We start from the raw sequence: 27,807 nt of genomic DNA on the forward strand, positions 1-27,807 counted from the left end.
GCAGAGTGACCAGAAACACAACTTCAAATATGAATGCTAATGTCTTTCTGTGCCTGCTGGATGCATAAATAGGCAACTGCTTGCTAAAATGTTCGCTAACTTTTCCAAAGTTGTCTACTAGACTTTACAGTTGTTTATTTCTAGATTTCTTCATAATTTCATAATTCAGTCAGCATTACATTTACCTCAAAATATACTTGCTGTTGCAATTTAGTGGTGTATTAATATATTTTCTAGGTGACAGGGCTGCAATGTACAGATTGATACTGTTTTAAATCAGTTCAAAGCTTTCAAAGCCAATGCTGAGATAGAATCAGTCGGTTGGGCCCTATCTACATCATGAGCTTTATTAAAAAATAAGAATGTTTACACCCAGTTTGGAACCGTGGTCCTCCATGACGGTCTGCTACTGGAGAAAATTCCTCCACCTAAAAAGAGCCGTCTGCGCTGGCTGTTTTTCTACAGCAATGCATCAGATTTAACAAGCTGATTATATATTTGTATGTGTTAGATAAACACGATGGAGTGAAATATTTCCCTCTAAAATGTCACCTAAAAATGTTACACTATACTTAGAAGAAGATAACTTCAGCCTTTATACACCTGGACCCTCTTGTGTACTGCCAAATGAAACGACTTTTTTTTGTCAGTGCAGTCTGGGGGCTTTGAAGTGAGTGATATAGATATAGTTTCTGGTTAAACAAAAAAGGATCTTACAACCACAACACAACACTAATACAGTGTTGGATCTGAACTTACCCTTTAAAACACAATCAGACAAATTGAGACGGTGTTGAACCAGCAAATACCTTATTATCTGTGAAACTGTTGTTTTTGTTGAACCTGGTGGCTTTGACGTGAGCGATATAGCAACTATTTCTTGCACTTTTTAGTGGACGCACCTTGACTTGCCCTAAAGGATTCCATTGCAGCCATTGTAGCCCGTTTGCGGCTACCAGGTTATACAATATACTGGACCAATTCCGAAACCTTTTCTACCTACTAGTCATTTTGAACCCAAAATGTATAAAAATGGGCCCATATTTAAAAAAAACTGAAGTTATCCTTTAAAGTAATTGGTGTGAAACATCTAATTAAAGTCTCTAACTTGATTTCAGCCCTTATGTGCACCGCAACTGAAAAGTTTTAAAACAGCTGTTTATACTTTAAATGTTCACTGAACCACATCATTAATTTCCCTTTCTCCTAAGACAAAGAGAAACAAAGGTCCGTCAGGATAGACTTTGTGATCACTTACACAATCATCACAAAAAAAGAAGAATTAAAAACAAAAAACCGCCTGAGAGTCTATTTTCAGCTCCTTCCTCCAGGCGCTACATTGCAGCAAAAACTCTGCCACCTTGTAGCCAATCGTGTGGATACAACTAATTTCTGCTGCAATTCCTAGAATAATAAGCACTCTCTCCCTGTGACCATGTTTCTCTCCGATTCTTGGAGGGACTACTTAAACAAACAGCATGTTACAGAGCAACTTAATGCTTTTCAAACTCTTCCTGTCAAGCTCAACTGGTTCGCCCACATTGTTCCAGAGAGAGCGAGTTCCTCGCTGTGTGAGGAAGTGTTAATGTTGCTGTGAGGCCAGTTACTGATAGCCTCAGAGAGGCTCTGACCCACAGTAACCCACACTTACCTCTGACAGGCCTCTGATGGGCCGGCCGACAGCTAGTAACTGACCTGATGTTCTCTTGGAATCATGTTGGGACAGCAGCAGAGGGACTTACAGCAGAGAAATGAAAAATATGAATGTAGGGCACAGGAAGTGTCATCTGATAAAAAAAAATCATTTCAAACCATTTAGTAGCAGCACTGGAGCTTTAGATTGTATCACATGATCTTAAGCAGCAGATGTCAGTTGTCAAACGAATTATATAATGCATTGAATATGTTACAGTTCTCTAAATTATCACACCACATTGACATTGAGCCGCTCACACACCATGTCATATGACAGAAAGCCCTCAGACTAAATGGTACTAAATGGTTGCTTGGGACCAAACCTTTGAATCCAGTTGACTGCTTCAGGTCTGGCATCATGACATGAAAGAGCGGTTTCTAAGCTGAAAATCAGTCGTTAAGTGCCAATGAGTGTCCTGCAGAGACAGGACTAATGATTAGCCAATCGGTGTCAGGAACGAATCTAATGCCGTTAATCTGTTGTTAGGTGTTGTCCAGCTGTGTGACATCACCACAGTTTGTTGTTGCTTCTCTGTGCTGCGCTCTAAAAACTCTGGCAAGACCAGTATGTTGACATTGATAAACATGAGTGTTGGTTTAAAATGAGGCGGATATGTTGATCTCTAGTGATTGGTTGGGGAATATCAAATCCCCTTCCCTCCCGGAAATCAGTTTAAGTGGTCAGACTGAAGATGGAAATAGAGGCTAACAAGTTGACAATTCCGTCTGCTGTCAGGATAATTACATTGACCTCGTGATGAGACGTTTGAGGTATATGGTGATGTTTGTCCACCAGAGAGCACTGACAAGTTTGTTTTTATGCTGACATGTCACGCTCAGCACAATATCACAGGCAAAACTCAAACCAGTGCAAAGGATCCCTTTCAAAATGTTTGTAAATGTTGTGTGTTCATGTGAAAAAACGATATCGGCAGATATACAGTAACGTCCTCTAAAGTATCTACATCAGTATCTGCATCAAAAGTCCAGTATTGGTAGGCTGTAAGAGTCAGACAGTCAGACAGACAGACAGACAGACAGACCACCAGCTGATGTCATTTATTTTATTATTATCATACATGACTTGTATGAGTGAGTTTAGTGATGAGGGTGATACATGTATTTATTCCACTGGTCTGTAGGTAAGATAATGTCACCTGTGTTCACCTGGACTCATCTGCATCTTTGCTATCATTACACCAACGACCATTTTAAAAAAAGAAATGTCTTAATCAAAATATCTCTTTCAATTATGAATAATTTTTCACATGATTCAAGATTCAAGATTCAAAGATTCAAAGTGTTTATTGTCAAGTGTACAGTGCAGAAACGGGTTTCCCTGTACAATGAAAATCTTACTTTGCCATCCACACTGAATGCCAAAGAGTAAAAAAAAGAAGAGGACAGAATAAAATATAAAAACATATAAATATAAACTACTATTGCTAAATAAACTGCTATTGCTTAACATATAAATATATTTACAAAATGTGCAACTTAACATAAAGTACAATGTGCAGATTAGAGGTAGTTGTGACTCCTATGGGCTGTTAAGGAGCCTGATGGCAGAGGGAAAGAAGGAGTTTCTGAGTCTGGACGTCCTGCATTTCAGACTCCTGTACCTCCGGCCTGAGGGGAGGAGAGTGAACAGTTGGTGTTGGGGGTGGGTGGGGTCCTTGATGATGGAGGCAGCCCTCCGGTGGACTCTGTGTCTGTAGATGCTCTGCAGAGAGGGCAGGGGAGTCCTGGTGATGTTGGACGCAGTCTTCACCACTCTCTGCAGGCGTTTACGGTCCATGATGGTGGTGCTGCCGTACCACACGGTGATGCAGCCGGTTAAGATGGACTCAACAACGCAGCTGTAGAAGTTGGTGAGGATTTTTGACGACATGCCAAACCTCCTCAGCCTCCTCAGGAAATACAGCTGCTGCTGGGCCTTCTTCACCAGCTGTGTGGTGTTCAGTGTCCAGGTGAGGTCCTCGTTGATGTGGACCCTCAGGGATTTGAAGCTGCTCACCCTCTCCACTTCCTGACCTCGGACGAGCAGTGGCTGATGAGGGCTCCTCTCCTTCCTCATGTCCACTATCATCTCCTTAGTCTTGTCCGTGTTGAGGGTGAGGTTGTTGTCCTCACACCATGTCACCAGAGTGTCCACCTCCCTCCTGTAGGATGCTTCGTCTCCGCCGGTGATGCGTCCTATCACAGCGGTGTCGTCTGCAAACTTCAGGATGGTGTTGTCCTTGTGGGAGGCAACACATTTAGGTAGAAGTGATGACTTTATTTATTCAGCAAACAGCAATGGAATCAAGTTCTCCTTTGCAAAACAGATCTGAGAACAAATTACATTTACACAAGATCTGGAAATGTATTGACTCCATCACAAACACACATTAAAACTAGCTCGATGATTAAATCTCACTGACTTCAAGCCACGTTGCAGTTAACACCCAGTAGTAGGTGTGGAATACTGGGAACCAGTTCGTCCCGGTCGCTCTGAGGTTTTAAAGCCAACCTCTCCTGTGTCCCAGTGTCACAGCTATTAGCTCTGAACTCAACAAAGGATGTCAAACATATAAATGAAGACACAGGTGGTGTCATCAGCCTTTTAGAGAACTCATGTCATTCACAAGGATATCTTCACAATCCAGTGTGGACACATGTTGGATCTGTTTTCAAAGGAGGAACAGGCTCTGTTTCAAGATTATAATCTAATTTGAATCATTTCAATCATTTACGATGTATTTATAATGTTGTGTATCTAGATCTCAGGTAGGACTAGTGTTCTTCTGATGCTATTTCCATGTCCTTACTTTTAACCTGCAAATAAGTCAAACTAAACTTACTTGGACTTTCCCCAAATACTTCTGAATACTTCTACTTAAATCAGTTAGATCAAATAAATCCATATGTATCTGATCTGATGTGTTTTGGGTCCAACATCCTGGAATCATTCAGGTCTTTTAAAAATGTAAAACTGTGTTTAACTGTATTTATTGAAATGAAAACATGGCACCCATCTCTTTTATTACAGCCTCTGTGATTGTTATTTATCGTGATAACTCTTTACTACTTAGAACGTCCCCCCCTTCACCGTCCCACATGTTGTTCCACGCAGCCCAGCCTCTGACTGACAGACCAGACAACCCGCCTCCATCCCACCACGACCGACCAATGGGGCCGCGGAGCGGGGACGAGCCTTCGGCAGCAGCCTCTTATTTCTCACTACAGTAACCCTGGAACACACACTGGCAGTCATGTGACGGTCATATAGTACAACTCAGCCAGCGCTCAGTCCAGTCTGAACGCTGCTGCTGCTGCTGCTGCTGCTGCTGCATGGCGAGTCTCAAGGGCAAAACCTGCTGTGGCAACAGACGGATTCACCGATTCAACGGATAAAAACGATTCTCCCGGCGCCTTCTGCGTAGGGATTATATTTGCTGCGAGTGAACAAGGTAAGGCTGGAGGTTGATTTGATGTGTTGAAGGGTTGGGGATTGCCGTGTGTCTGCTCGGTGCCATATGCTGCAGCAGGCTGGACGAAAACATGTTTACGTTGAGAGCGGAGACGCGCGCCAACTCATGCGTTATGCGCCGCGGTCGGAACGGGCAGGAAAACACAGCACACAGACCTAGACTGTGGACTATTAGGACAGTTTGACAACAGAAGGTAAATGAATGGGTTATGAATCAGCTTTGGTCTCCTGTTTGCAGCTGCGCATGTTCCAGGATTCTCAAGTTCTGCAAAATCGATGGCGCTGAAGACTTAATGGATGTTATTGCAACTATTGTTATTGAGCAAATAAAAACGTGGAATTTGGCAGAGTTATTATCACAAAGGTGAATGCATAAGAATGCATAAGACAGTCATAATAAGGGATGATGCCCAAGCTTCCCTCTCCATGTGAAATGAGTCCAAATTCAGAATTCATGCAAGGCGGCAGTAATGCACCAGCTTGCATTATGTTGCGATAAATATGATGACTGCTATCTAAAGTATTGGTCTTCCCAACTTCAGAGGCAGTGATGTGACAGATTTACTGCTCTTTAATGGTCTCGTAAACACGCAGGGCAGGTGATTTACGCATGCAGCCGAGGAGCGCACGCTGCTCCAGGCTGCCCCATGCGGTGCTGCTGATAATAATGTTGACAATTTTTTTTCCTCTTTTTCGGGTTTACTCTCGGTCACTCAGACTGTGCAGGGGCCCCTGGAAAGGGAGGACGGATGGAAGCGAGTGGGGTGGGGGGTGGGACCGACGCTCTCTGTTCCAGGAAAGAACATATTCATGAAGTCTATAGTAGGACATTATCAAAACAGATGTGATACAGTGGAAACATATAGTCTACTTGTTGTTGAGGCACATGAGAAGCAACTAAAGCCTTTGATCTGTAAGTCATAAACTTAAAACCACATATCTAAATAGGCCACTGTAAGAAATGATAAGGTTATTAAACATTTCCTTATTATAATATCAAAGGAGATGAATTAAAACATGTAGTAAACCAGTTGATGCTAAATCAATAAATCACTACTGCAGTAATGCCACCTGTTTTCAATATGTGAAAACTCAATGATATGTGAGCATACAAGAGAGTAAACTGGAGACATCACAGTATTAATAATAATAGCACAGGACAAAAGGAAATATAGTATAACAAATCACAAAAAAACTCTGCAACTAACAATAATTTTCATTATCAACCGTTGATTTCTTTGATTAGTTTGGTTTTTAGAACGACAGATCACATCCATCCAGCACAGGATGATGTCAGTAAGTGTCGTGCTTTTGTCTGACAAAGAGTCCAAAACACCCAAAAAGGAGCTCCCTAAAGGGCTGCAGGACAAACCTGAGGGGTCAGGAGATGACTATCAAGAAAAAGACAGAATACAGAACACTCAAAAGTAAGATTAGCAAAATATTCTAAACCCAGCTCTGCTCACTAGAATTATTGTGGAGCTTTAGTTGAATCTCATGGCCTTTATAACACTTTTGTGAAACTGCACAGTCTCCAAGGTCAAGACTGAACCTTCAAGCTAAGAATTCGACATTTTATTTCTCAAATATTATCTTTTTTTAAATTACAACAGAGTTTTCAGGATTCCAAAAACCACTTAAGAAAGGAACACTTCTCTCTCACTCTCTGGTGTGACTGTTCATAGCTCACAGACGTCTGTGATGAGGGGTCACAAGTTGGCTTTACTTTGGTGTATGTGTCACAAAAAAAGGTTGTTAACCAATGCAGTAGGTATATTGTTCAAGTGATTCTATTGGTACATTTGCTTAGTGGCTCATTTGTGTGTATGTCATAAAGTTGTTTTTTCATCGTACTGTGTCACTGATATTGTGACGTGGCTGCTCTAAAATGACAGCTTAAATGGTGCATTCGACTATAAACTTGCAAGTCTAAAATGTTATCGCAGCGTTTCAGAATTTGCACACACAGACTGTGACTAGTATCTCATATAGGCTGACAGATGGATTAGAGGATATGACACCCTATGCATTTTTCATTAGATATACAATTATATAATACTCTTCCTATAAAGTCGTAAAGTCATAAAGACTGTCTTTTTGAATCGGAGGAGTAGGCACACATGGGATTGATATTAACAGACTTCTCACTGTCTATTTATTTCTATTTAGATATTCTGTGTCCTGGCTGGAGACCTTGGATTGCAAGAGTGCTTTTCCGACGCTTACTTTTTCCACCGAGAGAGCACACCAGGTGTTTCATTATCTTACCCGAGTGGGAAGTGCGGCCTTGGTGACCTGGGTTTGTTGTTCTAACTTTCCCAGCAGTATAGGAGAAATTCCTGAACAAATCATCCCAAACACAGACTCCAAGTCCAACAAGAGACGGCAGTTTGGCACTATCCAGGGATGGTAGATAACTCCCCAGTTAGCCAGGGGACGTTTCTTCCTTACAGTGGCTCTCCACAAGCCTATCGGCTGTCAAACATGGTGACAGACCTGGGGTCCTACCAGGTGATGCCGTCACCGTTTTCGGAGGACGACCTGAGTGAGTCGTCCAGCCCTCGTTCTTGTTCCAGCCCGGACTCGCAGGTGCTCAGCTCCAGCTATGGCAGCAACTCCAGTGCTGAGAGTCAGGACAGTATTCTGGATCACCTGCTGTCTCAGGCTTCACTTGGAAGTGCCAACAATGTGCCAGCTGGCTCTGTGGCATCTATGCCATTGTCCACTTTCCTCTGGGACTCACGGAGAGACGAGCCTTCCAAACGTGAGCTTGTAAAGGAGGAAAATTTTGACTTCCTCACCTGGTCCAGTGTGGAAACAGAGGAACAACTCGGAGGGTCTTTCCAGCCCACACTGGAAGAGATTGAAGAATTCCTGGAGGAGAATATGGAGGTGGTAACAATGAAGCAGGAGATCCGAGAAAATAGTCCAGGGTTGGGAGTAGGGCTGGAGGAGGCTCTTGGTCTGGAAGTTGGCCTAGAATGGTGCAGGGAGGCCTCCCCTGGGCCTAAGATGGAGCCAGAGGCCAAGTATTCAGACCAAACTGTCCCCACCGCCAGAACTGCTGGCCTGGCCACTGCTGACTCTAGTGAGACCAAAACCACATCTGTTAACCCCACAAATGAGCCCAGCACAGGGGCCAAGAAGGCAACAGCCAACAAATCTTCATCTGCAGACAGTGGTACAAACGGTAGTGGGATGCCGGTCATCCTGCAGATTCAGCCCCTTCAGATTAAGCAGGAGCCCTCAGTAGCGCCTCTTACCCCAGTAGCCCAGCCCCCACAGCCCGCCTCAGCCTCAGACATCAAAATTGCGCAGCTACTGGTCAACATTCAAGGTCAGACCTTTGCCCTGGTGCCCCATATCCTGCCCTCCCCCAGCCTTAATGTCTCCTCCAAGTTTGTACGCATTGCTCCTGTCCCCATCGCAGCCAAGCCCCTCGGGATCGGAGAGAGCTCAGCTAACCAGGGATCAGGGCTTCTTGTTGGAGGTCAAAAGTTCCACAAGAACCCAGTGGCGGATCTTATCAAAATGCACAAATGCTCTTTTCCTGGCTGCACCAAGATGTACACCAAGAGCAGCCACCTGAAGGCCCACCTGAGGAGGCACACAGGGGAGAAGCCTTTTGCCTGCAACTGGCAGGGCTGTGGATGGAGGTGGGTACTGACTGAATGAATGTATTTTACATACATATAAACATACAGGCCACTTGCTTACAACATCAGACTTTCACCTCACAGACAAGATGATCTCTGCCCATTCACAACTATTGTAACTGAACACTGCAGTTTTTTATGTCTATGTGTTTATCTTACCAGATTTGACTCAGAGTATGACTCATGTTTATGACTGGTTATATAAAGCCTGTTTAAAGGTTTGTTTATTCACAGGACTGAACAATAACAACATTCTAGCATGTGTCTGCATGATTTAAAAGGGCTTAACCCCCATATGATAGTGTGGCCTGTTTGGAAGAAGCAGTAATTATATGTCAGTGGGCCATGTCTTTGGGCTGTACACAGCGTCATGTCGCTCAATGGCAGCGCAGATTTTAACTGACACTTCAACTGACCTGTCGCTTTGAGGGTCATCTATTGGCACTGGAGAGGGGACTCAGAGGGTCATGAAGCCCATCCCCAAGATCTCCCAAAGCTCCAAGCAACTAAGAATGAGAGAAGCAGCACTACAGCATGCAGTTATTCATTATAGGGTTCATTACGTGGGACTTCACTGGGTGTCTTTTTGTGGAATGGCTGCAATGTGCTTCAGCAACACGACACTCACAGTTATTCAATGATCCGTAATAGAAATGCAGAGTGAAAAACAATCTTACTGTTTTCTTTTCACTAAGCCTCGGAGCTGAAGAGATCTTAATGGCAGTCGTGCTGCTTCCCCAGTGTTAATTGGGACGATGTAAGGTGGTGCCAGTATTGACAGGTTTACTTGCAAAATCACACGTCTTGTCAGGCGGTGAGATATCTGCCATGTGCAAGAATAGCTAGGGTGCCTTTTTTTTGCGGATGTAAACTAAATCTGGGACGGAGCATGTGGGCTGCAGTCACATGGGCACAACATGGGCACCTCCTGTTGAGACTCGACAGCTGTGCAGTTGCTGGGGCGATATGAGTGTGTGTGCATGTGTGTGTATTAGTGTATGCTAAGTATAAAGCAGCAAGATCTAATTTGGAACCTGCTGTGTGTAATGGAGAAAGGCAGAGAGAGAACTTGGATGTCTTCATCAGTGAGGCAATTTCAGTGCTCATTAAAGTAAAGCGTCTTTTTTCATTTATCAGTCTGAAAGTGTGAGTGTGTGTTTATGGGTGTGTGATGGAGTGTGACTCGAGCCCATATTTGCCAGAGTTGAGTTGGCTGATTTTCTGAGGACATCAGGTCAGCCAGTGAGACTGACCCAAAGTGGTGAAATGAGTGCAGCGTTTGACTTCCTCAGCTATGCTCTCTTTTTTTTTTATTTTTTACAGTTTTTCAAAAAGTCAACTTTGGACAAGTAGGAACATAATTCATTTGAATGAATTTGGATGTGAGCCTAATCCTAAACTATGCTGTGAAATTGATGCGGCTACATTCATTTGTGGCACCTCTGCTGCTTCACTTCAATGATTTCAATGTTCAGTAAACAACTGTTTTAACCCCGTTTTGATTATTAACCTATACCCAAGTAAGCCCAACGTAGTTGTAATAGGTGCCTCCAAGCTATTAATACTGTTATATTTTAAGCCCTATTTGCAATATTTTACTGCAACAGAGTTGTGGGAGGAAGTGGGAGAAGTTATTTTGACATCCAAGAAATTCCAAAGTAAAAGTCATGTCGATTTTGCCCTCATTAAATCAGTACAAAAAATGAGAAATTGTGGTAGAAAACAATCGGAAACATTGTGCACCAAACTGTAGGGAAATCACCTATGGCCCAATCATCAAGACTACAATTTAGCGTCATGCACTGCTGATAGTGGACTGAAGCTTGAGATGACACTTGGGAATTCACTTTAGGCAAAAATGCAAAATAGAACTGATGAAACAGAATCAGCAGTTCCTCACACATTGCAAGTCTGCGTTCATTATTTTATCGCAATTCATTGTGATTTTATTCAATTAAAATGAATGGGTGTTAAGTTAGCCTGTGCATTACTTAATGAATAAGGAGAAATATGAACTTTGGGGGCACACTGCTCCTAACACTCCACCCACACTGTTTTGCATGTGCATGAACAGGTTATCTATGTATAAATCTATTCCAACCAGCGAGTCGTTATGTAATTTGACATCTACCTGTCACAGCTTGCAGAGATGAGTCCTCAAGGAGAATCCTGTTTTAAATACTCCATCATTTACAAACCTGCTTTTGCATGCAGGTAGTGAGTGATCAATGATATCTCTTAAAAGCTTTGTGTCGGTCCATTTGAATATAGTACAAACCTGGCAATCCGCCACCAGTCATGTACTGTACTTGTAATGCTGTGTGTGTCCTAATACATGAGGGGAGCTGCAGAAATTTGTGCAGTAGTAATCCAGGCTGTGTGTTCCAACTAACAAAGGGCTCTTGTCTGTACACAAAAGGCAGGATGTAGTTTGGATGGAAGTGTGTGTGAGAACCAGTGTGTGTGTAACCCACTGTATGTCAGGGGGCCAACCAAAGGAAAAAAAGTTGGTAAAAATGTGAGAGAAGCAAGCAAATCAAGCGGGGAGCAGAGAGCAACTGAGATTTTTTTCAAAGAAAAGACAGGACAAAATTGGTGGTGGTGGCGTCGGTGAGGGGGTGTGGGGGGGAGAAAAAAAGGCCTGTTTCAGTTTTGCACACAATCATTTGAAGGGAGCAGCAGTGAGGAAGTGGAGCAAACAAAGACAAAGTGTTGAATAGTTACCATGACTGTGGGCTAGGAACGTCCAGGCTGCCACGCTGCATGAAAGGGAAGAGAGGGATCAGTCAAGGTTCCTCATAGACTGGGAGGAACAGGGAGGGAACGGCTGGATGGAAAGATGCACTGAGTGCGCTACTGTATGTTTAAATCTATAACGTCATTCCAGACACAACAAAATGCACAGTGCAATCCAGGTAGATCAACCTACCAACATTTTAGTAGATTGTTTTGTTGCTCAACTAGTAATGTTGTCTCTTCTCGTCCCCTAACACTAAATACAATGTCAAATGCGAACAGGATACAAGCGTCACCCGTCTACAATAACTGTTGGTAATCACAAACTTTGAAAATAAATGATGAATCACAACCATGGCTGGATTTAACTCGTTAGGGGCCCCTGAGGCAAAAATGAGCTGTCAGGCCTTTATTTGCCCCCGGCCTTTAGTTTGGAATGTGCACCATGAGTTCGGTATAAACCAACAAGTATAAACTAATTTAATTAAGATTCTGACACAGAGCCCTGTTCAAATGACCAAAAATCAAGTGAAATTTCATGAACCTGGAGCCTGTGGGGCCCCTCGAGCTCTGGGCTTAGGTTAGACAGCAAACACAAGTGAAGCTGCCAGGTGCTTGTAGATCACAGAAAGAGAACTTGAATGAGAGCTAGAATGGTAAGAACATTGTCTTTTTGTGTCTTGCTGTGTGGCATTAAAATTTCACACGGCACAAGAGATCAGAAAAGGCATTTCTGAGAGGTCTTAGTTATGGCAGTTGCTTTGTCAAACCCTGCAGGAGTCGACTTCAAGCATATAGAGCTTAAACAAGTCTCAAATGCTGCACACTGATCCTATGGGAACCAGGAGGGTAGTCCTGAAAACAATCACGTCACACCCTGTGTCCGTTACCAGCAACTTACAGCAATCTGACAGACTTATAAACTGATCAGTTAGCTTTAGATTTAAATAAAATTTCCTACAGTGATTCAGCAGTTTGTGCCTCTGTGTTATCACAGAGAAGTTTATATTGACTGCTGTTCAGTACAATAGGTGTCTTTGGTGCATAGCTTTGCTTCATAGAGAGCATGATATCGTGGAGCTCAGGCTGTGTTATTCAACTCTTTCAGGCTGACTGTTGGAGGAATGAAGCTGGGGAATCCCTGGGTGGGGGGCTGTTTCTGGGAGTAGTGTGCCCACACACGATGGGAATGCTTAACTGGAGAGAAACGTACCTACTCTCATACTATATGTAGTGCCCCCCTCTCTTTCAAGGTCAGATGAAGAGGTCTGACCAAGATCGACTGCTTTTCATTCCAAACCAACCCAACACTGTATTCTTGTATTCTTCATTCTGCAGTGTGACCCTTTTGGATGCTTTTTTTTTTATCTGAAGAAACGTAAATTCAGTTTTTCATCCTCACTAAAAAAACTCCTTTCGCTGACATGGAAATGAAAACAAATCCCTTTAAAAGAAAGAATTGATTAATTGATTCACGTTGATTCAGTTGGGACTAAAAGCAGATGAAAACATAATAGATCACGACTGTTTCTCTAATACTTCGTCATTTCATATAGCAACAGATCCACACCAGATGGTGGAACGTCAGACTTCGGAGTGGCAGCAATAGTGTTACCGTTTACTGAACGAGACCATCGCTAAACTACTATAGTTTGTAGATCAGACTTGGATGCACACAGTTTACTGGGACAGAGTGCATTATATGAAACATTTGTTTAAGCCATTAGCCTCTGTTATGCTCACGTATGAAATTTCATCCCACATCCATCCTGCGATGATGACGCTCACTGCCGCTCCACATTACAGTGAATTTACCCCGCACATGCAGCATATGTGCTGGTTCCCATGATATCCAAATCAGTCCAGTCCGCCGGTTAGAAGATGTGACTGGACAGAGAGTCAAAACCTCTTTCCAATAACAGATCCATCTACCATATTCACTGTGTAGACTTGATCTGCTTTTTCAGTTGTTACTAGCAAGTATGGGCTTGGCGTTTCAAGTGCTGTTGGAATTGTTTTAATGGCAGTGTCTCCCTATATAAACTGCTCTCAGATATTGCATGCAACTTAACCATATCTATTACTGCAGCCTCATTGCTTTTGCTCTTAGCTGTAAACGTGCAGTATCCACGTATGACAGAGAGCACATCCGCTTTTTACTGCAGCTTCTTAGTTCTTCCTGCTTAATTACAGAGTGCGATTGTATCAATTCATCATCTTGTCAGGTCAGCAGAGCAACATCTGGGATGCAGAGCCTGGCAGGGGACAGTTCGTTTCAGAGAACTAGGTTGCTGGGAAGAAGCCCCAGAGCTGTCATATCTGTGGCTCCAGCCAAGTAGCGTGTGCCTCACATGCTAACCCTGCTGCAATGTCTTGCATGTCCAAATGAGTTACAGGCAAATGAGTTGTATCATCAACATGTGAAGCATTCTTGCTTATGATAGATAATTACACTGTGGGGCTCAGTGGGCCTCGGCAGCCGTTCTGAACATGTAGGGAAAAAACAATGAGTTGCCAGAAGTAAATACAAAATAACAGCGCAAGGGCAGTAGAGAAATCAAGGCTTTCGTCTGATTGCATCATGCACTATAGGCAAAGTTCAGAGCTGTAAGGCACCCCTTAGATGTTTACTCTGGAGATAAATGTTTTTGTCAGGTCCATTGTCATTGTTTGTTCAGAGGAGCCAAGGAGAATAGTTTCCCCATGAACAGAACAACAGTTTCTGGAGATGTTATGCAACTGTTCTTTTCCAAACCACACACACCTTAGACAAACTGCTAAATTTGGACTTCACTTCTCGTATCATTCTCAATATCCAGACGTAGGACAAAGTCATTGTTTTGCAAGTCTCAAGTCTTGACTAAGAATGTTTAAGTCAAGTCCAAAGTCAAAACCAACAAGTCCTAAGTTCTAAGTCCCAAACTTTGTGTTTTGAGTGCTAAACAAGTCATCATATCGCCATCTTTAAATTTAGTTCCATTAGAGATGTTTTCACAGTTAGAGTTAATCTACAGAAATGATATATGATTGAAAAGCATTTGTTTTATGGCGTTCATATAAACTTTAGAGCAAAAGGTGCACATGATTGATTGATAGCAGTCTATCAAATCTGAGTCTAGTTTTGAATCCCTTGTTGAATCCATGTTCTCAGCTTTCTTCATTTGCAACAAAAGTTGTAAATAACTAAAATGCAGAGATGACTATAGATTTTTACCTTTTGTTGGCTGAGAAGGCAGAAACTCACGGTTTTTAGTTACAGTGAAAATGAGATGAGCTGCACAGGATGGAATATGGAATATTCATCTGACACGTTGAAATAACAGCTGCAGTCTACTTTGCTCACACAAGTAATTTGCACTAAACACCGGCGGTCCTGAACCTTAAATAACTGATATGATGTTTAAGAGTTTAAGTGGGAGATTTCCACAACTTAAACTGCTGTGACATAGCTAGATTATTTCACTAAAGACGACACAAGCTCACAAATGGTCTTTGTTTGTGGTCTTTGAGTACAGACACAGCAGTTAACAGACAAGTGTCATTTTGGCCTTTTGGCACATCACTCAGGCCGTTACCATTTATTAGCTTCAGCTGATGCTCACTTGACTGTTTTAGAGTCAAAATGTGATAATGTGGTAGTTTCCGTCCTGCATGAGCAGTTGATTGGCCACTGTCTGATTTAAAGTATATTTGTTGTCAGGAAAAACAAAAGTTTAGTGGCTGCACAATTTTTAATTACATACATTTTAACCCTTGGGTTTGGGAAAGGTCAAGTCTGTCCCAGTCAAAAGGCTTGGTGTTAAAGTTAAAGCCAAGTTGTGAGTGTTTAATGATTTTGTCAAGTTGAGTTTAATCAGATTTGTGAATTTTTCCATTTGTCTTTGTCGCATATTAAATGTCTTTTCGTCTTCTTCTTCTTCCTTTCAGGTTTTCCCGGTCAGACGAGCTGTCTCGACACCGGCGGTCCCACTCGGGTGTCAAGCCCTACCAGTGTCCAGTGTGTGAGAAGAAGTTCGCCCGCAGTGACCACCTGTCAAAACACATCAAAGTCCACCGTTTTCCACGAAGCAGCCGGACAGTTCGCTCAGCAAACTGACGTCCCGCTCGGATCACGGGGATCTCTTGAAATGCTGAGATCGCTGTCATACAGACGCAGGGTTGGGAGCAAAGTGTGGGCGTGAGCGTACGGGTGTGTGTGCAAATGTTTGCGCCTTCAAATCAATTTGAATACGAGTGGAAGCACACCTTGTTTTTTGTTTCAGCAGTCTGTGATTGTTCTAATTTATTGTACAAAAGTAAACCAACACACTTACCACCCTGTAATCAGCTAAAGGTTGTTGTTGCTGTTGGTGCTTTGGTATGTTGTACTCCTTATGTTTGTTCTGTCCTTATCGCCTGCCTCAGCAGAAGATAAGATAAGCTTATTTTCAGTCTGGATTATGTGATAGCTTTGGTAATAGCCTTGCGTGTCCATTCTACCTGGATAAAAACAACTGCCTTTTATCTCCTTGAAAGCTGCCAATGTCTTGGACATTCCTCATCTTATGCAATGTTTTGAAGTCAGATGGAGGATCATTGGGATCTTTGTTAGCTACTACCAGAGTCATGGATTACTCTTCCTGGGGTCTACAGAGGTTTCTGCTGTGAGGTTTCTCTGATAGCTTTGTCCTAGTTTTTGCTGCCTTGCACCACAGTTCACTGACAGCACCTTTATTATTCAGCTTGGTGTTGACGCACAGGGAGAGGCCTGTTAAAAAATGTGGACATGAACTACTGATTACATAACAAAGTAAGGGAACTCTCACAATAAGCTACCAGGACTCCTCTCATATTTAACAGCAACTTTGTGAACCTGCTGAGACACAAGGAGGAGGACAACGAAAGAGCAACACAAGAAATGCAAAAGTAAACCACAACTAAAAGGTTAAGCGCACAGTGATTGTTAAATCAGCCTTCTGATCAGTGTTAAATCATCCATGTTTATTGTTTTATCCAGCCAAGTCATGTGTACCTACTCACTGGTCTTCTATTTGTCTCGCTTTTCTGGCCTTACTGTACCACAAAATCCTTACTGGAGAGCCAAATGGTTTGGGAAATCAGGCTTTCCAGTGATCCATTATTTCAATGGGGTGTTAAGTGACTGTTCAAAAGGTGTCTTTGTAATATGGCCCATGTCAACCATGGCCACAGAACTGAATGTCTCAGTCTGCTATCATTATTGGAACTTTTTTTGCTGACAACTTGACACAAAACCTGCCTCAACTATTTTATTTGTTACTGGAGACACCCTGACAGCCTTTGACCTCAGACGGCAGTTACGTTATGATAAGGTGACACCGATGGTGCTGAACTATCAGGAGGATGAGCTTCTGGGAAATGTTGTCTCAACATCCCCTTTGAGGCCATGACACACTTTCTAATGCCCTAATTGATTGCTATGTGTACCATGCCCCGCTGTGAATGTGTAGATGTGTGACAGTGCCGTCCAAGTGTAATTCATGTGTGTAAAGCGACAACAAGCAGGGGTACGCAACATTGTACATCATTCCTTTCATTCAATTTTTGAATTTTTAATACTTGTGTGAACACAGGTGTTTTATCGCATCCTATGAATGTATGTAAATATGCAGAAGTGTACATCACTGCATCCAGGAAACACACAGAGACTATTCTGATACCATATCTTAAAACAAATCAGTGGTTGTTAAGATTTCTAGTATAAACCCTAAATGTGTACATAACTTTTCAGTACAAATGTTTCAGTACATATGAATATATTATATATATTTTTCTTTGTTCTATCCAAAATGCATTTACAAATAAAATGGAAAAGGAAACGAATATGACTACGTGGTCTTTAGTAAGCTGTACATTGTTGTATTTCATACTTCCAGACCAATAACAAGAGGAGGTGATTTTTTTTTTCTTTTGGAAACAGAGGCTTCAGGGGTCAATCCTTCATCTAGCCACACCTGTTTCATTATCCTGGAGTAAGTTTATTAGCCTCTACATGCTCTAGAGGTGACACAATAAATCCCAGGTTATAACACAGCAAAAAACAATGTCACCCAGGCCATATCCTGGGTTTCAGAAATACTGAGGTGATAAATCTCAGTGACCTCGCAGTCCTTGCAAGTGGCCTCGCAACCTGGATACTTTTCCATGTTTAATTTGTTCCACATTTCTGTTACACTGCTTGGATTTTTTTCAATTTATGTTAAAATAATTATTTTCTTAAGAGCTACATTAAATCAGAAGTTTTGCTGTGACACAGCTCATTCAGGCAGTTTAGGTGAACTCATTGACAACCCTTAGTGCCTAGTTGCTGCAATTTGTGCCAAGCATTACAGTAACAACTCCAGTCTGGACACACAGACATGATACATGTTTGCATTCAGTGTTAGTTACGCCTTCAGAGGATATCATCGTTTCCAGTGTCCATCACAAATACATCTCCCTTGAAGTCAGAAAAAGAAGAGAGGGGTTTTTCTGAGGGGTTGTTTTCTCTACTCCACCACAAAGAAAGTTCTGGTCGTCAAAATGGATTTATTAAGTTTACAACGTTTTTTAAACTGAAGCTTAACGTAAGAAGGCACTATGTGTGACTTTGAATTAAAATATATAAACTGGACTTTTAAGTACCCTGAGAAAAAGATGAGATGATCTTTATGTCCTCAATGGTAGCTACAGGCCTGCACGTCACACAGCAGTTTAACTAATGCAGAAGTATTTGCTTTGCTTGTTGACATTGTGCATTGCATGCTTGATGGTCTCTTATGTTCTGACAAATGGGTCAGAAGCTCTGAATCTATGAATCTATGATCTGTAGCAGAAAAGAAAAAGAGCCAGTTATGGAGTGAAGCTGGCGAGCTGGTTCACCGCTCTGCTCTCGCTCACATGTGACAGAGTTTTCTAATAAGATACATTACATTATTAAAAAGGATAAAACAAAAGATTTCAGAGCTTTACATCAACCCAAGAAAACATTTTTATTCCTGTGAAATGTAATTAGTAGGAATCCATACTAGCTGACAGTTCATACATTAGCTAAGTTTCTCAGAGGAAATAAAAAGTTGGTTGGTCATCTTAAATAAACACATGGTGAACGGCCTTATTCTGCTGTATCTACATGATGAAATAAAGGGGAACCCTGAACTCATCCTGAGATCAACTCATCTGAAATGTAGACCTACAGGATCCATGTCTTTTGATGGTCAGTGTACAGCCTGATCACCTACACTGCACACACTCCACATATATGTGCACAGGTCCTGGGTGAACCAGTATAATCACAGCCAACATAAAAGTATCCCTTCAGATCATTATTTCCATTGTGACCTCCAGCTCTGTTGAACCCCTGTTGACACACACACACACAAGAACCAGACTTTGTGACCACATCAGTTCACCTCACAGCAGTACAGTTCCAAATGCAAAGAACTGCTTGCTCACTTTCCATTAGGACACTGTCCAAGTGGTGATGATGGCTTCTGGTTCAGAGCGCTGGTCTGGAGACTGTACACTGATAATGATGTACAGTACTGTATGTAGGGGGTAAGCATCTGTGTGTGTGTGTGTGTGTGTGTGTGTGTGTGTGTGTGTGTATTGCTTTGCGGAGAGGGTTTATTGAGAGCACAGAGCGCTGGGAGGTGGGGGCACTTAATTTATCCCATATGATCCATCCCACTGTGGAAGCATTTACCTTGACAACTGCTCACAGACATGAACATACTGTACAGGAGGCTGCACCTGGTTCAGCTCCTGAGCTATTTCATAAACTATGGGCACATAAAGAGCTGTTGTTAGCGACGTCTTTCCACATCTAATGCACATTACACTTGGGAGGAACAGTTATGACTGAAGTTTATTTGACTAAGAAAGGTTGGTTTTGTTGGCAGAACAAGCTTGTTTGCTTTGATTTCATATATTTACACTGGGAGCAACCCAGTACCACTTTCTGCTGTCATCTGAGCGGCTAAAGATAAGCAAATAGTACTTGAAAGGGGTACAGGCACAGTACAGTATGTAGTAATGCAGTACAAGGTGTCACAATATATGAAATTAATGAATGAGGAAGGTCCCTTTCTATAGTTATTCATGTTCATTAGACATATGCATGTCATAGGGTTAGGGTTCAGACTTAAAGAAAAAGAATAAGGCTGGTGTTATACTTCATTTTTGTAATTGGCATCAAATTGTATGAAAAGAGAAAAAAAACAATGTATTAATCTGTCTCTCAATACACACACTTTAAAGACAGTGCAGTTTTTTAGTAAATGTCGCTCAGCAGGATACTTTTTGGGGACTATTTTCAGCTGCGGATTAACCCTTGTATGGTGTTCGGGTTTGTATTATACGATTAATCATTCTTTCAAACTCAGACTCATCAATATGAGCCAAGGCCAATGAGTCTGAGTTTGAAAAAATAATTAATCGTATCATTTTTCTCTTGATAAAAAAATGACCCACAGACCTGAACACCATACAAGGGTTAATACACACTTGCTGAGTATTTCTAGTGGCAGGATGGTGTGTGTGGGATTGAGTCAAAATAAACTACAGTGTGTGTGTTCATGGTAATGAAGGAAAAACACTGATGTGTTTTTTAATAATTCTTGGACAACAATGGCGCTCTATGGTACAGAGGAATAAGTTATATGTGATACAATCGATACAGACACAATACTCGTTAGAAGGATACGTTCATAGTTGGTTTGGTTGGTTGGTTTGCACATGAGATGACACCATGACAAGAAATGTGCAGAACATCATCAGCCTTTTTAAGAACAATAACGACTTCTACAAAGTTCAGATGATGCAGCATGATTTAGTTACTAATGACGGTACAGTATGAACCGCTTAGTCAAAATAGAATCAATAATGTTTAATAATGTAAAACTGATAAATTGTCTAGATTTATTTTTTTCTTTAATCATTCTCACTCAAAGACAAACTCATCTGGAGAATGATGTTACTAAAGATGTTGTAGGCTAACTGCAGGCCAGGAGGCCGAACATAATGGGCCCTAATACGGGCAATAACTGAACAAAAAATAAAGTATATGTACAGTGCTGTGGAGCACTACTTTAATGGTGTTAACAAGCAGCCAACACTTCTGACACTAGCACAGAGGTGGGAATAGCTCACGGCTAACACCAACAGGTAAAAACAATTGATGTGTTTTCAGGAGTATATAATGTTGGAATTATTCATAGTTCTGTTTAGCCCAAGGTCTTTAAAGTCTACAGCGCTTGTTTACAACATTTCACCATGTACTGCAACATCACTGTGTTCTATAACATGCAGTGCTATACACAGGAGACCATATATTCTACGTACACAAGCAGTATCTTATCAGTGTTCCCACTGGCTTTATGGCGTTCAGGCAGGCTCAAGGTTACATGCTGATGGCTCGACAGGAGGTGCTTTATGTCTGAACTGAGTTCATTGAGCTGGGACTGAGCAGATTGTCTGGGCTGATTAATTGGCTTTGGGGACTGCAGAGAGCTGCGGTTGTCAAGAGCTGTGTAGAATCTCTGTGATCTATCATTTATACTGTAGACATGATGGTAGATACACTGTGGGGCGATGAGTGTGTGCTCTGCACTTTGTATGTCCAAGGGAAGAGTGTTTATCTTGGATGTGTTTGTGTGACTGAATGTGTGTATGCCCACGTGTCCTGCTTGCATGTGTATCTACATGCTTGCACAGTACCCTGAGGTACCTCAGCCCGCACAGACACACCAGTCTTTCACAAGGAACCACATTTCCTGTGAAAAAGGAAATAGTGAGACAATGGGCTGCTCGCTCTCCTCCCTCCTCATTTGCTTGGAACCCATCACCTCCTGCACATCTGCATAATAAATCTACATCTTATGGGAACTGCAGCTATGTTAGTGACCAAATGAAAAAGAATCCCACTGTGCATTGACAGTTTATGTCAAAAAACTGTAATTGCTTTAGTCAGTTTGCAGCTTCCAAGATTGTGGATTGTGGGCAATGAATATATTCAATATACTGTACAAATCCTCATTATTATGAGTGTTGATACACGAGGACGTGTAGGATAGAGGGGCCACAGGGCATGAATATGAAAATGTGAATACATTTTAGCTTTATTAATAAATCATACCCAAGTCGATATTTCTGTAAACCACCAACAAAATGGCTCTGTGGTGAAATGTGTGTGTGTGTGTGTGTGTGTGTGGTATAAATCAGCAATAAAGAGAGGCCAAACAAACATCATGGAAGAGCGATTCCTCTAAATGCAAACAGCTTGGTTTGTTTAGCGTAGCATAAAGATTGGAATAAGGGTGAGAAGGGACGGTTATCTCCAAAGTATCTGTGTCTGGCTTTAATTAATCAAATAAACTTGGACTGCGTTGTCAAACCAGACGTCCGAATAGCACCAGCAACACAGGAAAAAAACTCCCTTCGCACCTTAAGGAGGTGAATTTTTTTCAGAAGTTTAAATATTAGCATTTATATGCTTAATTTGTCTGTGCCATCGCTATCTCTAACGTAACTGGTTTTATATTGTTCTTCATGTATAGACTGAGTCATAGTTGCAGAAACCTCCCAGGAACATTTTGAACAAAAAGGTGGAAAAATTCTGTAATATTTAGTTGAAAACAAAGACCAAATAGAAAAGCTTAGGTAAAACCCTTTGGCTGGCTAAAAAGATCTTGGATGTGTTGTGTCATGTTAAAAAATGACTTTTGAATGAACCTTAGAGTTTGTTCCTACATGTATGCAGATGTTCCCCCTGGACTGTGGTCTGCTCCATCTCAACACATAACATCATGGTCAACCAACAAGTCCAATTTCATTGTCTGGAAAATCATTTTAAATGTGAATAATGTTCTCATCTGCACCTTGTCTCTGTATTATTTCTTTTGCTGTGTTTCTGTGAAGGTTTGGCAGCTCCAACAAGCTCTCATCAGGATATCCTCTTCAGAGAGCCGAGGGCTGAGAACACATCTGTGGGCCATTACACATGTGACCACGTGATCGTATGTGTGTCAGAGTGTGTGTGTGATCGTAAGACTTCCTCCTAACTACCGGTAAGACAAGTTTGAAACAAAGCTAGCAGTATTCTCCATTACAACTCTTTATAAATGAACTTTCTGTTACAATGTCACCACATGTAGAAGGAAATCATTGTTAACTCAGGGAGAGGAATTTCCTACAACACCCTAACTTGCTTTTGTGAACTTTATAAAGCTGCAATTCAGCAAATCCTTTTGACTTTGAAAAAAATCCCACACTGTGAGTGCAGCATTAAAACATGGACAAATCATTACTACATTGTACTGCATTTTGATTCATCATTATTATTATTACAGTGAGCAATGAAGCTTTAATTAAGAGGCATTTCTCTGCCTCTGTCTGGGTCCAGACCTTTAAATCCACCTACTCCACCCAGTTGACTGCCTCTGGTCTGGCATCATGACATAAGTCTGAGGTTTCACAGTCCAATGACTGCGGCGGGGGCACGATTAACCAATCAGTGTCACAGGTGGGACTAGTGCCATTGTCGGGTGTTACCCAGCAAAACTAGTATTTTTGCATGGCTACTGTTGTATCTTCTCTGGTGCCGATGATGTGCAGTTGATGAAAGGAAAGGTCCGCTGACAACGACTTAGTGAATAAAAATAGGTTTATTACAAAAAGATCAGTTGTCTAACAGGCACCATGGAAGCCTGGGAAGACGCTCAGCCAATTCTAGGAACAGACAGTGTGCCCCCCCGGCCGAATCTGCTGTCTCTGTCCTCGTCTTCCCCGAGCCACTTCTCTAGTCACTTCTTTATACCCCTTTGACCCCCTAGCTCAACATCTGGCTTTCATCCATATCATATCAGACACTACACATCAGACACCACACTACTCATCAGTGTCAATTTACAATGATGTCAGACTCAGGTGGATATGTACTGTAGGTCCTTACCTATTGGTTGGGGAAAATTCCCCTCCCCACAGAAATCAGTTAGCGTGGAGTGTCAGAGAAAGATGGTAGCATGTTGACAGTTCTGTCTGCTATAGGGCTAGAATTTCTATCATGAAGCACCACTGTGTTTGTCTGAGAAGAGTCCAGAAGTAGACATAAGAATGGTTCTCCCATCTACAAATGTGTTTGGGGCAACTTTAACTGCTACCAAATGACCTCTTGTAATGTGAAAGAGCTGCTCGTGGTGCCAATTCAACTGAGAATCAACAGTCTTTTTCCCAGTGAGTGTTGGTTTCTTTTACCCATGACGATGATCATTCCCTAATCTTCCAAAATCGAACCAAACCAAAGCCATGGTGATGGAAGTTCAGACAACTCTCATATCAGTCTTTTTAGTAGTGATTATTTGTACATGGCCATGACCAATCCTTCAGACAGGGACATCAGAAAACACTCATGTGGGTCATTTGATAGGCAATTATAAATGACTGAGGACATTCCAGCAGGGAGGGAGGCTGCTATTGGGATTAGTTAATTCCCACTGAAGGGACAGTCTTTCTAACCAACAGGGATTATTATTTCCTGAGTCTGGCAATTTAATCTCACTGAAACTGAATAATTATAACCTGTAAACCACACTGGGCTTGACAATATAATGAGACATTAAGACTCTGAGGAGCAAACAGGCATTTTTAACCTCTGTGTCATAGACTTGTCTACTGTGATATTACTGTGATCTTAATTTAGTTTAAGTCCACCTTGATTGTTTTTATTTCTAAAAGTTCTCAGTCTGTGTGTTTGCTACTTTGTCAGGTCATCTTAGCTTATGTCTTTCTCTCACCTTAACATTCTCCTCCTTTCTCTATGCCCAGACTACTCCTACGTAAATTTGCAACCTCTACTCTTTAGCAACTGTCAGTCCAAGTGTCTGCAGTGTCTATTTTCACTCATATTCTCTGTCTCATTGTTCTCAGAGGCTGCCGGTAGAGGCCTTATTCTCTCCTGAAACCACACAGGAAGAGGAGATTTCATCAGTGAGCCGCTGTAAATAGGACCTCAGACTAGCTGGGACCAGAAGTCAGCTGGATGTTTCTCATCGTGCTGTTCACTGATGCACTAATGCACCGATGCCAGGAGGTTTTTATGTTGGGTGCACTTACCAGTGAGCTGAAACTGCAAAACTTCAGTGTTGAGTTCTGTACTTTTTCTGCCAATAGACATTAATATGAGTTAATATAGGAGAATTTTAGTAAATATATACCTCAGTTACGATGCTGGCAAAAACTTAACACCTCATTATTTCTCTCTCTAAGCATTCAAATAATTGCATATTTTGTATGGTTGAAACCTCATTGAAACCAGTGTTTTTCACATGGAAGTAGAGGGGGCTGCAGTAGAGGGGGCTGCAGCTGAGGGGGCTGCAGCTGAGGGGGCTGCAGCACCCCCCAAAATCAGGCATAATAAAAACCATCAGTGAAACTTATAATGACTTTCTCTTGTTTTTGCTGGGATATACGTGTGGTATTATTGGGGAAAAAAAACTTTTGTTTGTCATTAATATGTGTTAGTCTATAGTACAGAAACTAGGTAAGGCGAGGCGAACACACTGAGGTGTTCTGGGGAGTTTAAGGTGTCATTTCAAGTGTTCCACTGAATCAGAATAACTAAAGATGTCAGGATGCTGGTCAGCAATTACTGCCACTGTAGAGTGAAACATTGTGTGTTCCATTTGTACAGCAGGATGTGTGATTTGGTCATAGTTATGGCTCATGAAATGTATATAATAACTACAGCTTGTCCTACTCCTTTGAGGTTTAGCAGGGTATTCATTTTATAATGTTTAAAAGAGATGTACTCTCCTGGGGAGAGAGAGAGAGAGGTCATGCATATGAACAGAAGTGGAGACACAAAACCAAAACAGATTATTTGATCATGGAGCCTGATGCAAACTCGTGTTTATCAATGAGGCGTGTCAACTGCACAGCAGACTTGAGTCTCTGATAACAGTGAACAGAGTGACAGCAGTCTCATATGAATGTGTCTCTCATCGTTAGACCCACGTATACACTCATCTTCTGCGTGAAATGTCTGCGTCCTCACTGCACTGCAACTATGATCACCTGATCATGGGTCCGGGCGCTGTCTCACTCCCTCTTCTTCTCACTGCAGTTTTCATGCATTAGTTCAGTGTTCCTGCCAGCGTAGGTGCTGTGGCTGCTTCCACATACATTATGCTGTTTTGCTTGTGAAACACTCTAAAACTGTAGTCAATTCATAAAGGTTCCTGGCCATTCAAATGAATTCAAAAACCATTTATGTTGACGTTATTATACTGTATAGACTCAGTCTCTCTCAGCACCCCAATGCTGACTGACTTCCAGTCATGTCACACACTATGGGCATCATAGAATGAATGAAAGAAATTGTTTTTCAATGATGTAAAGAGTCTATTATTACGATATGGTGTGTAAAACAATTTAGTCTACTGATTTGTGTAGAGTGAGTTTTCTGTTTGACGGAGCGTCATTAAATTTGGAACACACATTCACGTCTCGCTTAAGATGAATTGTAATTATGAGTTTCATTTACCTGTGGAGAGCAGGTACTCGGCTCCATGTTGAGGTTGACCTGTGGGTAGATGTGACTGAAGTGATCATCTTAAATGACACCCTTGAATCCATGCTCATGTGATTGGCTGAAGTGGATTCGAACCCAGAACCTTCATGTTGTGAGGCAGAAATGCTGATCACTGCAATCCAAATATGTGCTTCATGAAAACTGAAAATAGTTTTAAAATATATATGTGTGGATTTCTCCTACATTCACTTAAAAACAAGAACTATTTGTGTGTGCATCAAAAATACATTTCTGAACCTTAGGTTTTAGATGTATTTGTTAAATTTGCATACAACAGTAACTATTCTGTGTTCTTTGAAAAATATTTTTGTTGAGAGAATTATTCATATTCAAATCCAGAAATGAATCCCTCCATGTACATTCATAAATCTCTGGTTGAACAGCAACTCTGTTGTATTGTGGTTAATGTTGGTGCCAGGTTTTAACACAGAACAAGAATGTGTGGAATAAAAAAGGTGAGCTGCTGCATCTATTTTGATCTTTTTTGTCCGACAGTGTTACAGGACTGCGATGCTAAATCTATGGAATACTCTTTTAAGCAGACCTATCAGAAACAAGCAATTGTGGAGCAGATGTTTGCTTTGTGTTACAAATTTTGGATTTCACGGTTACACTTTATTTTCAATGAATCTTCTATAAAATTTCATTTGAACAGAAATTAAGGATATAAGTTACGTTCCAGTTAGATTCTCAGCAGTCACAAAAGGTGTTGGCCTGACAGTCTGTGAAATATCAGATCATTTCTGGACAGCCAAGGTGAGCAGGTCAGACTAGGCAGGCTAATCACACTGACTCTTATGTAATGATGCATCAAAAAGAGGAGCTCAGAGGGACGGGACAATTACACAACATGGTGACACTGAATTTAGCATGCTGTGAAATGTTGACATGCAACGTAAGCTGTCTGCGGGGGGATTTCTCAAGGGTGAAAGTGTGTGTGTGTTTGAGTGTGGGTGTGTTTGCATGATTCAGAAATTTTTGATATCCCTGCAGGCTGGATTGGACTGACCTCCATTCAACCCCTTTCAGCACTATTATAAAGTACAACTCTTTTTCATTGCTTTTCATAATGAGTTCACTGCATGCTTATGCATAATGAACATAAGTGAGCTGAAGTGTAATGTGCAGCGAAGAAAAGGATTATATTGAACGTTTTTTGGATCCATATCGTTCTATCATGGATGTCATATAATGTACAGCATGTTTCAGCAGAGAACCATATAACATATCCTCATGCCATAGATGTATACAGTATGCAAGAATCAGATCATTTTTTAACCATTTTACGTCTCTCAGATGAAAATGATGTTACCTAACAACCTTAACAAATTGCGTAATGACTCTGTGTGCACCATAAAAGCTGCTTTGGCACAATTACAGTGAGCTGATGGTGCCAGACCAAGGACAAAATGAGGTGATGAGATGATTTATTTGCATTTTTACCCTTTTATTGACAGTAGGAGAAAAAAATCATCAGAGAAAAAAAAAAAGAAGATTGTGCTGCATCTCCATTGTACCTCCACATCTACTGATTCATGAGAGAATCAAGCAAAGTGGGATTGGCACAGTGAATTGGAAGAATGAATTGAAAAATGTGAAAAAAGTCAATAGCAATGATATTTAGGTTTTAGGCATAAAGTGTTAGCTAATCTCTGATCATTCCT

General features: G+C 41.5%; 1 protein-coding gene across 1 annotated transcript; it reads left to right on the forward strand.

Moving 5' to 3' along the window:
- Positions 1-4,955: 4,955 nt before the first annotated feature.
- Positions 4,956-17,400, forward strand: LOC139215238 (Krueppel-like factor 15). The gene is made up of 3 exons (XM_070846143.1): positions 4,956-5,147; positions 7,337-8,823; positions 15,487-17,400. The coding sequence occupies exons 2-3, from the start codon at positions 7,574-7,576 to the stop codon at positions 15,653-15,655; spliced, it is 1,419 nt and encodes a 472-aa protein (XP_070702244.1). The 5' UTR covers positions 4,956-5,147; positions 7,337-7,573; the 3' UTR covers positions 15,656-17,400.
- Positions 17,401-27,807: the final 10,407 nt, after the last annotated feature.

This window comes from Pempheris klunzingeri, chromosome 2 (assembly GCF_042242105.1).
Source record: "Pempheris klunzingeri isolate RE-2024b chromosome 2, fPemKlu1.hap1, whole genome shotgun sequence".
Lineage (NCBI taxonomy): Eukaryota > Metazoa > Chordata > Actinopteri > Acropomatiformes > Pempheridae > Pempheris > Pempheris klunzingeri.

Excerpts from the sequence above, each read along its gene's own strand:
- LOC139215238 (XM_070846143.1), top strand. The coding sequence starts at position 7,574 with ATGGTAGATAACTCCCCAGTTAGCCAGGGGACGTTTCTTCCTTACAGT. Across the intron at positions 8,824-15,486 it reads TGGCAGGGCTGTGGATGGAG|GTTTTCCCGGTCAGACGAGC; the intron begins GTGGGTACTGAC and ends TCTTCCTTTCAG.